Below are 15,103 nucleotides of genomic sequence, written 5' to 3'. Positions count from 1 at the left end.
AACATTTAGTGAAATCAACTTTCACCTACTTTGATTTCGCCTCAAAAAAGCTCAATAAAAACACTAAACAGTGATACATTGTCAAATAAACCACAACATTTTGTGATACTTAATTGGAGGGTGTTTTGCTATCTCTACTTAAACTGGTTTATTGCATTATATATTTGTATTTGATTAATTTACTTGGATATTAAAGTTCCTTTGTTTTGAAAAATCCACCTTGATTTTTGTTTGTAGCTAAAAAAGTCAACACTAGAAGAAATTCAAAAACTTATTTTTATAGCTGTACTTTTTGCACAAAGAGCTGAGTTCAAGGGCTTCAAACTGAACAGTCATTTCCGTTCAGTTCAATTCAGCTTTGTTTATATAGCACCAAATCACCTTAAGGTGCTTTATATTGTAAGATAAAGACCCTACAGTAATAGAGAGAAAACCTCAATAATCAAATGACTCTCTATGAGTAGCAGTTTGTTGTCAGTGGGAAGGAAAAATTCCCTTTTAACAGGAAGAAACCTGCAGGAGAACCATCCATCTGCTGCAACAGGTTGAAGTGAGTGTGACAAAAGATGCTCTACTGAAGAGAGCCAGATTAAAAATAACTAATGATTAAATGTAGAGTGGTGTGTAAACACATAGAGAGTGAGTGAAGACAAAACAGTCAGTGCATCATGGCAAGCCCCCAGCACCCTAGGCCATTTGTAGTGCAGATAGGAGGTTCATCTGATCCAATCCTGAATATAAATGTTATCAAATAGGAATGTTTAATCCTAATTACAGTTGAATCCAAACTTGGAGCTGGTTCCATAGACGAGGTTCCTGAAAGATGAAGGCTCACCCTCCCATACTACTTTTAAATATCCTAGTAACCACAGGTAAGCCAGCAGTCCATGAGTAAAATGCTATGTTGGAGCGATATGCTACTATTAGGTCTGTAAAATTAGATGGTGCCTGACTATTCAAGATTTTTTGATTCTAAATTTTAGAACATGGCTCAATAACCTTAGCTTCATCTGAATTCCCTTTGAAACAAACAAATGTGCAGATCTAACTATAGACTATCAGCCTTCATTCTAATGAGGATTTCTAAATGAGTGCATTTAGCTGCAGTATTATGACTCTGTCCTTCCAGTTTGCTGCTACCTCCACACTTGCGTCTTCTTAAAAAAAATGGTATAGCAGTGTCAAACATACCACTGCTACCTTTTTTAGACTACAGGATGAACACAGTGTGTGTTAGTCCCACACATCCCTGAGTGTCCTCTCCAGCTGTTGCAACAGATGTTGCCCAGACAAAAATGGAGCACGTTACCCCTAAAAAATACGATAGTACTCTGCATATCACTGGAGAACAGACAAAAGTTTCAGCTCAGTGATTTGTCTCATGTCAGAGAAGATATTTTAAGTGAAGTTGAATCACATTCACTTTCTCTCATATTGTCACCTTGGTGAGCTCATAAAAACCAGAACAGATCCATTAAATGGCAGGACAAATCTTGACACTTAGTTGTGGAGATTCATAAATACCATTCTGGTGCTGCATCATCTAATCCATTTTTCTTCAAAGGGTTTGTGGCCCAGATATATCCCACTTAATGTCTTGAGGATTTATTAGTTATCATCATGAAACCAGGCAAATTTTGACATATTCTAGGGTTTTATGTCTGTGAGCATCTATGTGGACTTCAATCAAATCCAGAAAAGGGATGCACTATAATTGTACTGTGATTTGCAACATTTAAAGTTCAAAGCAGGGTCTCCTTATTATTAATAAGAGATTTAGAAAAGGAACATTAACTAATATACCTTTCCAGTAACTTAAACCCTCTCTGTGATGTTTCTGTCATCTCTGAAGGGATTTGCATTTTTGGCAAATAGTTTTTAAACTTCCTTTCAAGTCGATTAAAGGGAGCCAATGGCTCCTTGGCATCTTTGACCATCGTGACATTTTGTGATATGAAAAACCTGAAGATTTCATACTGAAGTGGCTGCCATGTTTGGATCCAGATACTTGAGCTGTTGAAGTAGGCAGATTAGAAATTTACCATTTACCATTTTATAATCAATCTGATGATTTAAGAATATCTATAACAAAATGTATTGTATAAACCAAGAAATGCTTTGAAAGACAATAACAGAATAAAATGGTTGTTAAATCTTAATTTAGATACCTAAGGCATGAAAAGGCATTAGCGGATTATTGGTAATTTATGTTACTGTCTTTGATTTCTTGTTCTTTAATGATTTCTCCAAACTGGCTGTTTGAACTGGTATTATTTCCTTGCCATTCTTTTCATTTTTACTCACTACTCACACTCATACAAATGTCTCCAGTCAGTCAAAAGTCACACAGCTCAGAGTTAATGAACCCTTAGGAAGGTTATAGGCCGCAAACACAGAATAACAAGTGAAATGATTCTGACGCCATTTCCAGAGCCGTGCCTAACCAAACAGTCAAATAACACATGCTTGGATGGATTATTAGTAATACCGTTTTGTAAATGTGATCCACAATACTAACTTATGCATGTGAACAGTGGTCAGCTGGTCAAATTAGTTCATCACCACCCGACTGGTCAAACTTTACACCAATGGTTTTTGTATGCTAATGTTTTCACACACAAACACAGAGCATTTCTTTCACTGTCGACTGTAACTGCTTTTTGCCTGAACTTCATCTTGATCTTAAACCAGGTCTTCTTGTTAAAATGTAATATTTTACCTTATGATAACCATTGTGCCTGCAGTGTGACTGTGTAAGAGTCATGGTCCCACAACAAGAATAATACTCACACTAAGTTCACACTAACCGTGTATACCCATTATTATAATCCAGTCTTTGTTTTTATCCCCTGTGCAGGAGCTGGAGGTTGGTCTCCTCTTGTCTCAGACCGATACCAGTGGTTGGAGGTGGACCTGGGGAGGAGAACACAAATCACTGCTGTTGCCACGCAGGGCCGCTACGGCAGCTCTGATTGGCTCACGGCCTATCTGTTGATGTTCAGTGATACAGGACACAACTGGAGACAACACCGGCAGGAAGACAGCTTAGGGGTAACTCTTCTTCTGGTGTTGGGATTATGTATGTTGGGTGTGCAACATATTTGTGTAGTCACCTGATGGGAGTATGGATGTCCATGTCAATCCTTCATCTTGATGTAGACATGTTTCACTTGAAAAGTACATATTTTTTAACTGATTGTGAAAAGATCATAGATATTTAAGTAAAACAGGAAATAGTGCTCACTAACAAAAAGTGCACACAAAAAGAAACCCCCCACATGTGTTATATAATACAGATTTTAACAGCTAAAAACACAGTTTGTCCAGGCAGTGACACTCTACAATCACACACAGTTAACCTAACTGTCATAGACATTACTTAACAATATATGTGGGGACTGGTGCTGCCTGCAGCAACATGGCGTGCTCACCAGGAGCCTTTCACTATTTATTAATAATACATGGAACAATGAAAGGAACTTGGGCAGGAGTCTGTTGACGGTGTGGGTCTGCTGTCAGAAAGTTTAGCCTGTGCTGACAGGAGGCTGGTGCTGTTGTGAGAAAGACCGCCTGGCGTAGAAAAACTCCCAGCTTTGATGCCTGAAATGACAAAGATGTCCATCACCAGTCTGCGAGTAGGTCGCTGAATGGGCGCTTCTGAGCTCAGTCGCTTTCGATAAGTGTGGCGGCTCTTAAAATGTAAATGTGCAGAAGAAGTTGGTGAGAAAGCTGGCTGAGACAAGCATGCGGTGACTTAAGTACCTAGTGTTGCGGTTGCTTTACGTCTAAATATATTCCCCATTTCTTTTTCTCTCTTGAATTTTGATTTTTCCAGCGTTGTTTCAATAAAAAAGGAGAATACTAGACTGGGAGAATGACTGATCACCAATGAGCAAAGTACAGATGTCAGAATGACAGGCAGCCACGCAAGCCTCGGCTGACTGAACAACATTTGATATGATTCAGAGGAAGTCACGCGTCTCCTCCCTCCTGTGTGGAAGAAAGTGCAGCTTTCATTATAGCAGCAACCCAAAGAAAACTTTTTTTTCTTCACATTTGACTGGGTACAACTTTTTCACAGTGAAGGATACAAACTCTCCAAAGCCCTTTAAGTCATCACTAAAGAACAAACTCCTTGTAGCTTAAAAACATGTTGATTTGACAGTCAGCATGAAAGGCAGTGAATCCACATCAGCTTTTAGAGCACTTTTAAAGCTTCGTATATTAGTCAGGCTTGCTTAGTGTCTCTGTGATGGTGGGAATTTTACTGCAAAAACAGCTGCATCAGTCACAGCTTCTCACTGACTTGTGAGGTAAAGGTAGAAACAAAGTCTCTACTCAGGTTACTTTCATTTATTTGATGGTTAAATGGTAAATGGTAAATGGCCTGTATTTGTATAGCGCTTTTACTAGCCCCGCCTAAGGACCCCAAAGCGCTTTACATACCCAGTCATCCACCCATTCACACACACATTCACACACTGGTGGAGGCAAGCTACAGTTGTAGCCACAGCTGCCCTGGTTAGAGTTACTAACTACTTCATGGATTTAAAGTTGAATGAAATTAGGTTCCATCATCAAGCAAGTTGCATGTGGAGTCTTACTTTATCATGCCACATGTTTCAAATGTTTTAAAGTGTGATTAAAAAGGAGACTGTGCCCATAGAAAACAAACACAAAAATGGCATTAATTTGCCTTTTATCATTCACTCCTACTTATTTGGATGCTTCCTTGCAGTCCCAATCTGACCATTTGCATTTCACCATTTTTCTTCAAACTTGAGTATGCACTAACTTGTTGTGGGCGGGTCTTCCATCCATGATCATGACCTATCCTTCCCCATCATACTGCAACAAAGGAGTGGCTAAAGGAGAAGCACATTAAGCTCATGGAGTGGCCCAGCCAGTCTTCAGACTTCAGTCAGCTAGAAAATCTGCCGAGAGAGATGAAGCTTTGAGTTCAAATACTTCTTTCACTCGGTGACATAAAAATCAAATTAGAACTTTCATGTAATGTGTTTTATTTCTAGATTTTTTCACTGATATTCTGTCTCTCTGCCTTATGAAACTACCAAAGAAATAAGAGACTATTCATTTCTTTAGAAGTAAGCAAACTTACAAGTTCAGCAAGGTATCAAAGAATTATTTTCCCCACTGTATATCTCTGGCTTCAACCCAGATACCAAATAGCAATCTCAAATCCCAATCATGTCAGAAGCATGACCAAAACAATACTTGTCATTTAATTTGACCTTTAAGGAGTTATGCACTATGAAAGCATCCCTCAGCATCCCCAGGATTTCCTGTGCCACAAACATGCTTCTGGGATGCGATACAAACATTGTCAGAAAATCAGACCACCATAAGAGGTATATCTGATTTTGGCCCATGGGGTAGCAGGCAAAAGAGTTTGGTTGAGATTTAAAAGTCAGTGTGTCATTTAAAAGTTGTTTTAAAGCCCACTTATGATAATTTACCTCCCTGATAAAGTAAAGAGGAGCAAATGAGGTTAACAAAGCTGGCAGCTCTCCTCAGAACTTCCTAAGGAGCAAAAGTCATTAGCATGGCAACAAGTATATTTCAGCAAACAGTCCATTTAATTTAAAGTGAATAATCTAGCTTCACTGTGGGCAGCTATGCAGTGAAATGCCTTTGTTGACTGAAATGTCACTTGAATAACATGTCTGCCAACATTATTTTACTGCTGATTCCAAACGTTCTTTTCTTGTAGCTCCTTCTAATGAAGGACTTTATTGCATAATTCAGTATTTTTATATTATCTTCGTGGTACCAACTCTGCCAGACACAGGTTCTCTGCGATTCCTTTGTCACGCCCTCTCCTCCTCTTCTTCGACTCATTCTCTAGCCTTTCCTCTCTCCTTGACTGAAGGCTTGTCAGAGGCTACTCACATTTCAAAAGATGCTCCGGCAAGTAAATGAGATGCTGCTCTCCTCAGCAGGAAACAGAGCCATTTGTTGAGCTTAACGCTCCGCTGCCCAGCCGGCTCAGCCCTTCAAAGCACTGAAGACGGCACTGAGATCACAATTATGCAGTGCCAGAGAAGCCAATTTCTCTCACACAGTCACATCGGTACACCCTCAACAGAGTCTCTCACACAAACACACAGGCAGCATCACACAAACTCTCCAGATAGGACACAAGCAAAGGACATGCACATGAACACATGGACACCTACTGTATACCGTATATGCACCTTGTTCTTTTTTTTTTCTTTCTTCTTACACATATTATTGCAGGTGTTTCTCTGTGTGTGTGAGCCCTGCTGGATTCCCACAGGCAGCTGATTGGGAAAAATAGAAGCCATTAGTCTTTTAAAGAGAGGCTTGCTACGGAGACAGAATAGGTCCAAGTTATTGATCACTGGACAGAGATGAGGGAGAGGGAGAGACATTATCATTACTTGGGATCAATGGCTTCTGTGAGTTCAGAGTTTGAAAATGAAGACCGTCTTAGGGCAGAGGAGATTGGGAGACTTTTTCTTTCCACAGACAAGGAGATTTAGTGCTGCACCACCTAAATATGGAAAACTTTCAATGTATAATGGTTCTATCTAGCTTTTAGTCACCATTATGAACACTTGATGAGAAGCATATCTGCTTTCCTGATAGAGGTATCACCCTTTAGTGTTTGTTATTGCTATTACATCATTATTACATTATGACATTGTTGTTACAGCAATCAGCTGACTGAGACAGAGTGAAAGAATGAAGAAAACTAACTGTAACAAACATGTAACTGTATTGTTGCAGGCTTTTCCAGGTAACAGTAATGCTGACACTGTGGTCCAGTACAAACTGGAGCAGCCGGTGATAGCTCGCTTTCTTCGTTTAATTCCACTGGATTGGAACCCCAGTGGGAGGATTGGCCTCAGACTGGAAATATATGGATGTCGATATAGTAAGTAACTGTGAATTAAGTGTTATGTTATAGCAATTATAAATATATCCAAAATAAGAAACGGTGCCTGGAACACCTTGAAAGTTATATTAATCCTGCAGCATTATATACAGAACTAAATTGTTCATTGTTTTTTAGAATAATAGATTTAAAATACTCCCACATTTCTGTAGGCAGAAACGTGACTTTGGTTTGATTTTGCTCTGGTGTGTGATGTGAGTTATACCAACCTTTTGCAGCCAGCTTAGAAACCATTAGAGAAAAATAAGCAGTGCTGTTCAAACAATAAGACAATGGCCATGCACTAGAATTATTGGGTGCTGTGTGTGAGATGTAAAGAGACCACATGGTTTTAATACAGAGTGCAATAAGAATGGAAACGATAGAAATGTACATGCAAAATGCCTCCAAGCAATCGAAGCATTTCAAGGCAGCAGCAGCAAGCTTTGCTTCTTTGTAATTGTCCTAAACTAAATGTCAGGCCTGTTACTTTGTGTTGTACCCTAACTATAATAAAGCTATGGTTTGTAAACTTGTACTTCTCTCTGAGTGACAACAGGGCTTAAATTCAAGTACTGAAGCCTACTGATCAATCGCCATCGCCTCTTTAGTTTAAAATATACTAAAGAAGTTTCACAAATCGAACATAGCATTGTTTAACACATCAGACACCACAAGTAACGGTCACCTCTGGGCTAAATCATATGGAAAAGTGATGTTAATGGGGTTACATGTGCTTGCTGAGTAAATCATTCCACCAAGAGATCCAAATCTGCCTAGAAATATTCTTATAATTCTGTGAAATTCATGAGAAATGGTGGCAAAGACAGAGTTTGCACAGTTGTGTTAGTATTTGGTGCTAGTATGTTATTTAAAATGAATGAGATGTAAAGAATAAAACTTTTCCCTCTCCCACTTAATTTTGTTCTGTAGCTTCTAGCGTGGCAAGCTTTGATGGGAGCAGAAGTAGCTTGGTCTACAGACTGAGTGTGAGGGCAAGCTGGACTGTGATGGAGACTATTTCTTTGAAGTTTAAAACCCTGAAGAATTCTGGGACGCTGCTCCATGCAGAGGGACTGCGAGATCACAGCCTCACGCTGGTGCTCGAGAAAGGAAAGCTGTTACTCTACCACCTACAGGGTAGGACACCGGTCTCCCAGATCCACAGCCATAAATTCATGCTTTGTTGTGTTTTCTTACATGATAAACATAACCCCAATAATACTGAATCATTCTGTGAAATTGCAGTTTATAGTGACATTGCCTAATTGGTTGTGCAAGATAAATATATTCACTCTGTTTAAATCAGGTCTTTTATGCACATGTAGCTTGTGATGCTGAAACACACATTGTTGGAAAGGTTTGACAATGCCACTGCCAGCAGAGATGTAACACATACATTTTCCATCATTTGAACAGGCAGCGGTACCATCACATATGCAGAAAGTCTGTGGTCCCAACGGACTAGCACTAGCATTAGCTGCCAAGCTCTCTAACAAGCCTCTTTTGACAACATTAGTTTAAACCCCAGCACGAGTTCATCTGTTGGCCTTTTCCCTGAGTCTGTGTTGTCCGTCTGTCACAGCTGAATGTTTGTAATTTACATATATATATATAAATGTGTTTATATATATATAGTGTGACCCCTCAGCTTCCCACTGGATGTACTGATGGTATAAATTTGACCTCTAACCTGTAAGGGTCCTATTGGTGTCCAGAAAGACATAAAGGAGGGTACGCTTTAGGGCAGCCCAACCGATTTAACAAATTGCTTGTTAAGATTGACCCTTTTGGGAAAAAACGTGCCTCTCAGAGGGATTTTGTCTGCTGTGATGACATCTGTTTTGATCTTAATAGTGTGCCTGATTGTCATGTTGTCATACCATATAATCAGGGCCTATTTTGCACACCTCAAACAGTTTGCAAGCAACATATTCACATCAACTGAACGTGGCAATGTTTTTCGAAGGACCAAACCGGCAATAGTCGACTTCCTGAGGACAATGACTGAAACTCTGTGCTGGAGAGTTAATGAAACTTCAGATGTTTGAATTGAATTCAATATTTTGGAAGTTCCTTGAGCCAACTGCACTGGCAAACTCTGCAGCTCCACTCATCTGTTCATTCATTTTTCTTTCATTGTTTAGTGCTGCGAGTAAATGTCAGCTAAACACGGAAACTGTACAGCATAATTATGCACTCACTCAGGGTCCAGAGCTTAAACCATCCCGTCTGTGTATAGCAAATTTAATATCTTGCATGTTTTGTCCCTATAATGAAATGGAACAAGCTTGAAGTCACTCTCCACCCATCTGCTGGTTCACTTGCATGTTTGTCAGAAACAATTTTGGGAAATACCTCTGATTCAATTTTGATGAAACTCATGCTTCTTTCTACATATGCCTTTTAGCTCACTACAGTGCTTGTTTGTTTATCCATATGTCTCAAACTAATTAGGCTTTGAAGAAATTTGAAAGAGTGCTATATATCCAACTCTGAAAAAGTTGAGATGCTTTGTAAAATGTTAATGAAAACAGAATGCAGTCATTTGAAAATCTCAAAACCCATATTTTATTCACCATAGAACATAAAAAACATATTAACTGTTTTCTAAAAATGTAAAATATATTAGCTTATTTTGAATTCCATAGCAACACATCTCACAAACATTCAGACAGATGCAACAAAAGGTCAGAAAAGTAAGTGGTACTAACAATAAATAGCTAGAGGAACATTTTGTGACTAATTAGAATAACTGGCAACTGATCAGTAACATGACTGTGCATAAAAAGAGCATCTTAGTAAGGCAGAGTTTCTCAGAAGGTAAGATGGGCGGAGGATCACCAATCTGTAAATTGTGTATTTCACAATAATGCTCATCAACATAAAATTGACTATAAATATGTCATCATGTACAGTACATAACATCATAAAAATATTCTAAAAATCTGGAGAAATCTCTGTGTGCAAAGGACAGTACACAAAATCAATATTGGATACCTGTGATCCTGAAAGGCCCCCAATCTCTCTGGGGGAAAGCTGATTTAAAATGCACGCATGCTACTATCCCATCCAGACAATACCTTTTCAGGGAAAATCTTGCACATTTCAGCAGGATTCCTAAACCTCACACTGCATCTATTACAGCAACATGGCTTCACAATGGGAGCTAACCTGACCTGTAGTCCAGACCTTTCACTAACTGAAAACATTTGATACATCACGAAACAAAAAAAACACAAAATGCCACGAAGAACATCCAGGACTTTTGAGCAGCTTGAATCCTCTATCAGACAAGATTAGGACAACATTCCTCTCACAGGAATCCAGCAGTCAGTCTCCTCCGTTTCCAGATGTTGTTAGAAGAACACGGCATCCTACACAGTGGGAAAAATGGCCCTTTCCCAACTTTTTTGACATGTTGTTCAAAATGAAGAAATACTTTTTAAAAAAGGATACATTTGATATGTCTTATATTTAATCTGTTGTGATTAAAATATGGGTTTATGACATTTGCAAATCATTCCAATCTGTTTTTATTTACATCTTTTACACAGCGTCCCTACTGTTGTTATCTGGATTTGTACATTTGACCGTATCTGGCAGATACAGGCAATCAAAATGTTGGTGATTGACTGTGAAGAAGGAACTTGTGTTTCGCTTTGTTCTTCTCTTGTCTCGTTTGTCTCACTGATTCTTAGCTATTCCCAGACTCTTCGCCTCTATCTAGTGGGGGGTCTCTCTTTCTGGCTGTTTCTCTCCCAGCTTGACGTCCTCATGTAGATTCTCTCTCTTTTAATCTATAATCTATGATGGATGCTATAAACATGTGTCAAGGATGAACACTGTGGAGCACAGTGGGTTAGCATAACATAACCCACTGCTTGTGTGGAAGCTAATGAAGGTAAAATGTTGTGATGACCATGAAGCTACAGACACAGGACTCAAAAGCACAACTAAGAGAGATAGAATTAAAAGTAAAAAAACAAAAAAACACTCTTGACTTTGGCAAAAAAGTTTGGTAATCACTCAGCCCGCTGACAGGGACCAGGCCATGGCAGTTCAGGGAAACTGGGAAGTCAAATTCCCTAAAAATGTACACTGGAAAGTAGAGGCTGGAGCACACAATACAGTCTGGCACAGAAAGAGAGGTACAGCCATATCAAATACACTTTGGGAATAGGACAATGAGGCACAGATGACACTCATGATGGTGGAGCTGACACAACACTGAAGTGCCTAAAACATGTGTATTAAAATAAAATAGGAAACCATGATGAATGACAGGAAAATAGAAAACATGACCCAAGGTGCAAGGCGAGACATTGTGTGTGTGTATCTGGTGTAAACAAGGTTAAACCTGAGGTGCTGTTGGACTGCCAGCCTGTCGTATTATCACCATATGGCAAAGCTCTCATCAGCCGTGCCATCTGGCTGCTGGAGTACTCTGCCGCTCTGCTCATCAGCCAGGCCTTCCTTTCGGTTACAGCTGAAATTAAAAGTGCAGCTTCCTGAGAATATATCACTTTCCCTCAGAAAACCATATTTTGTGGTCCTAAATGAAGTTATATTTCAAAAGTGAAACTGCAGATGATTAATCATAGAAATTAGTTTTATGTGTTTATTTATTTATTTCTGTGATATAAGATTGTGTGGTTATATTTATAACAGAGCAATAATTTGTTCTAAAGTTAAACTTTCTTTGATGTGGAAATAAATGAACAAATAAATAAATAAAAAGCACCACTTAGTCACTGTACTTTTCATTAATCACAGTATTCTCTTATCCAAAAACGGGACATGCAGTATAGTTGAAATTTTGCAGACTAGTTGTTTGGTTGCTGAAAAACTGAGTGAGACTCGGTACCTGCTGTTCGTGTGGGTGAAAGGAGAATTCAAAGAAAGATTAGGTTAGAGCATTGATGAACTAATGGTAGCACACACCAGAAGGTCAAGTAGGAGTATGATGCAACAGAGAGCATCCAGCTGTTAGAACTAATAATCGATCAAAACCTTCTTAGATGCACCATAAGCACCCAATTTCCCACAATTCCTGCCATGTTTTGATTAGTGGAAAACTGAATATTTTGAACATCACTATAAGCAAAGCTGAGTTTGCTCCATGCATATATTGCTTGAAGATTGTCAACCAGATTGGATGTGATACAAAATATGTCCTCTATGGAAAAATATGTCATCCAAACTTGTTGGATGACAAGTTGCTGGTGAAATCAGATGCAAAGAGGTTGCTGTGCAAAAAAACATCCTTACAATTGCTTTGGCCATTAACAGGTTGCCATGGACGCCTGTAGTTTGCATTGAAGACACAGACTTGTCTGCAAACACTCCACCTTCAAAGTAAAGTGTGCTTCAATGGAGCAGCAGTGGCTCAACTTTTACTTTGAAGTCTAACAAATTCGGTTTTCTAGTTGTGTTGCACTTTCCACAGTTTCACTGTAACTAGGAGAATACATGTCAACTAGTCAGATTCTTTCATGCATACTACAAGTGACACATAGCAGTCTGCTAGCAACCAAAGCAAGGTGTTTGCAGGTAGGAAATATATGTTTTGCTTTAGTGGAGAGTAGCTTCCAGGGTGGGTCACTGAGTGTCACTAGGCCTGAGAGATGGGGCTTTATTAAACTTACCCTACAGTGGCACATGTTCAAAATGACAGACAAGTCAACATCATATGTTTAGTGATCACATGACAACAAAACCTGAATACAGTACATGCTGTACCATTCAGTTCACGTTTCACGATTGTCAAACTTCCTGCATCATCCATTTACTTACCCATAATCAAAAGCATTTCAAGAGAAGACATAATTCAACTGCATTTCAGTGTTATATTAATGTTTGAAAAAGGGACCTTTCATTTACTATACACAACATTATTCTTCAGCATTTGCCATGCAGGCACACACACACACACACACACACACACACACACACACACACACACACACACACACACACACACACACACACACACACACACACACACACAGAGGCTGAAAATCCCAGATTCCCACAGCTATTTTTCTAAGATTTTGTGAAAGTCTAAATTTGTTTCCAACTCCAGGCCTCTCTCTGCTTCTTTACATCCCCTCACTCTAGTCTCGCCCTCCCTTTTCTGCATTCTTGAAATAAAAAGCAGAATATTGTCCAATTCCCATTAGTTATGACTGGGTGGAAGCAGTTTATTTCCCTGGTGGTATTGTCTAGTATATGTCAGCTGGAAAGAGGCGTCATCTGCAAAAGCTGTCAGTCTGACATCAGCTCCCTGAGTGACGCCTGTCACATCCCTGCTAGACTCAGTCCAATAGTCAGCAAAGTGCTCAAAGAACTTTGGGTGGCTGGGAACGACAGTTAACACAGGATTGTTGTTGTAACGGTGCAGAGATTATATTGAGCTAAGTTGCGATTATCCTAAAAATCGTACTTTGCCTCAGTCACAGCACTGACACTGCACACTCTCTTTATTCCCCTGCCTCTCTGTCAATCCCTACCCTATCTTTTTTTTTTTTTTTGCTATAGAAAAAAAAAATCATGTTTATTTATCAAAGCCTTTTTCATATGTGATCCAAATTCTGCCTCTGCTAGTTCTTTTTTCAGATTGAATTATTTACCTTTAACAATTGCTTGGTATTCGTCTTTTTTCTTCTTCCTCCCTCTGAATCTCCAAGGAGCTTGGAGTCTACAGACAGTGTAATTTAGATCAATAGCTTGGAGCATCCACCCTGAGCCACAGCATGCTCCTCCACAGTCAGCTGTTGGAAGACAAGAGAAGATCAAACTAACAGAGCAGAGATAATAGCAGAAGGTTTAGATGCATTATCTAAACACTGAAGAATGTGAGAGACTCTGAAGCTCTTCACAGTTATCGCTCCCTTTTGCCGGCCTGATCCTGTCAGTCCCGGTCCTCTCTTTAACGGTGATTCATGTCACTTCACCAGAACAGCAAGCTGGCTGAGACAGAGAGGTGGCTAACGACTGTGAACTGGGTAAATGTACAGCTTATAAGGGTGCAAGTGTTTTCATTAATTAGCAAGCAACATCCATTAGCATACGTAAACGTCTGAATGGAAACACAAAGACAGGAATAACAGACAGACCAATAGACAGTGACCAAGGAGACAGACAGTCAAACAAACACATGCAGTGAGACACTTAGACCCTCTCTGTGTGCCTGTGGCTGTCCAAGCAGTTGGAATAAATTGACTGGCTCATTAAGATTTATGTCCGCTATCCAAAACCATCTCATTTCCTCTATGCTTTACATTTATCAAAATGTCAGTTTGCTGTAATGTAGCCTGCTGCTTCATAATTCACTTCAATTCTGAACTGCCATTGGAAAGCTGTAATACACAGCAGTAAATGCGCTGAGGGCTCCAGTGCCTTTTGGACAAATGGTGTTAAGTATCACTGACGAAATTAGGATGGCATCAGAGATCCATGCAGGGCAGGCTGCATGTTAAGTGAAAGGCTTTCTTGTCTCTGTATTCTCAGCAGTGAGGACATGCTGTGTTCACTGTCTGGTTTCTGGCATACTAAATGGAATATTTCAGGGTTTACAGTAGCACGACTTTGCCACAATCAGGATTTTGCTCATTGTACAGAGCAGCAAAAGCTACAACTAGATCTTCCCCCCAGGCATCTGAACAGCGCCACTGAAATGAGATGAATGTCTTTGGACAAAGTGTGCCAGTTGGCAGAGAAAATAGAAGACAATGAACTGCGGTGATTGCTGTTGCATTTGCTTACTCAATTCCACTTTGTCTACAGCGATTTACTCGTGTTGTATGCTGCCTCCTAAGAGTTCCAGAGGAGCCAGGAAATGAAAAGAAACCTCTTACTGCACTCCCCTGTTCTATGATAGGTTATTACTACTGAATTTTTCAGTGCAGCAAAAATAAAGAATATATCTTTAAAATAGAATTTAAAACAATTAAAAAAAACCCCTCATAGTTCATTGTTTAAAGGCAAATGTAAAAATGTAAATGACTGCCCTCTTGTTTGCCTTTGAAGACACTGGGAAGTGAAAGAGAGATTTGTGGCAGAAAAAAGTGAGAACAAATGGAGGACTCTTTCTAAATGCTAACTGACTGTAGATGGTAAATATTGCTATAACTTCTTGCCTTTCGCACTTACTATAGGACTGATTTGATTCATTCAAATTTA

The 15,103-nt window shown here is 39.4% G+C and overlaps 1 protein-coding gene across 1 annotated transcript in view; it reads left to right on the top strand.

Annotated features, from left to right (window-relative positions):
- Nucleotides 1–15,103, top strand: part of LOC116315490 (contactin-associated protein-like 4) — a 110,847-nt gene that overhangs the window by 40,344 nt on the left and 55,400 nt on the right. The window contains exons 3-5 of the mRNA XM_039601506.1: nucleotides 2,858–3,051; nucleotides 6,772–6,919; nucleotides 7,853–8,059. Of these exons, the coding sequence (XP_039457440.1) occupies nucleotides 2,858–3,051; nucleotides 6,772–6,919; nucleotides 7,853–8,059 (549 nt within the window). The remainder of the gene's footprint in view (nucleotides 1–2,857; nucleotides 3,052–6,771; nucleotides 6,920–7,852; nucleotides 8,060–15,103) is intronic.

This window comes from Oreochromis aureus, linkage group 17, assembly GCF_013358895.1.
Source record: "Oreochromis aureus strain Israel breed Guangdong linkage group 17, ZZ_aureus, whole genome shotgun sequence".
NCBI lineage: Eukaryota > Metazoa > Chordata > Actinopteri > Cichliformes > Cichlidae > Oreochromis > Oreochromis aureus.
This window is presented reverse-complemented; position numbering and strand designations above follow the sequence as displayed.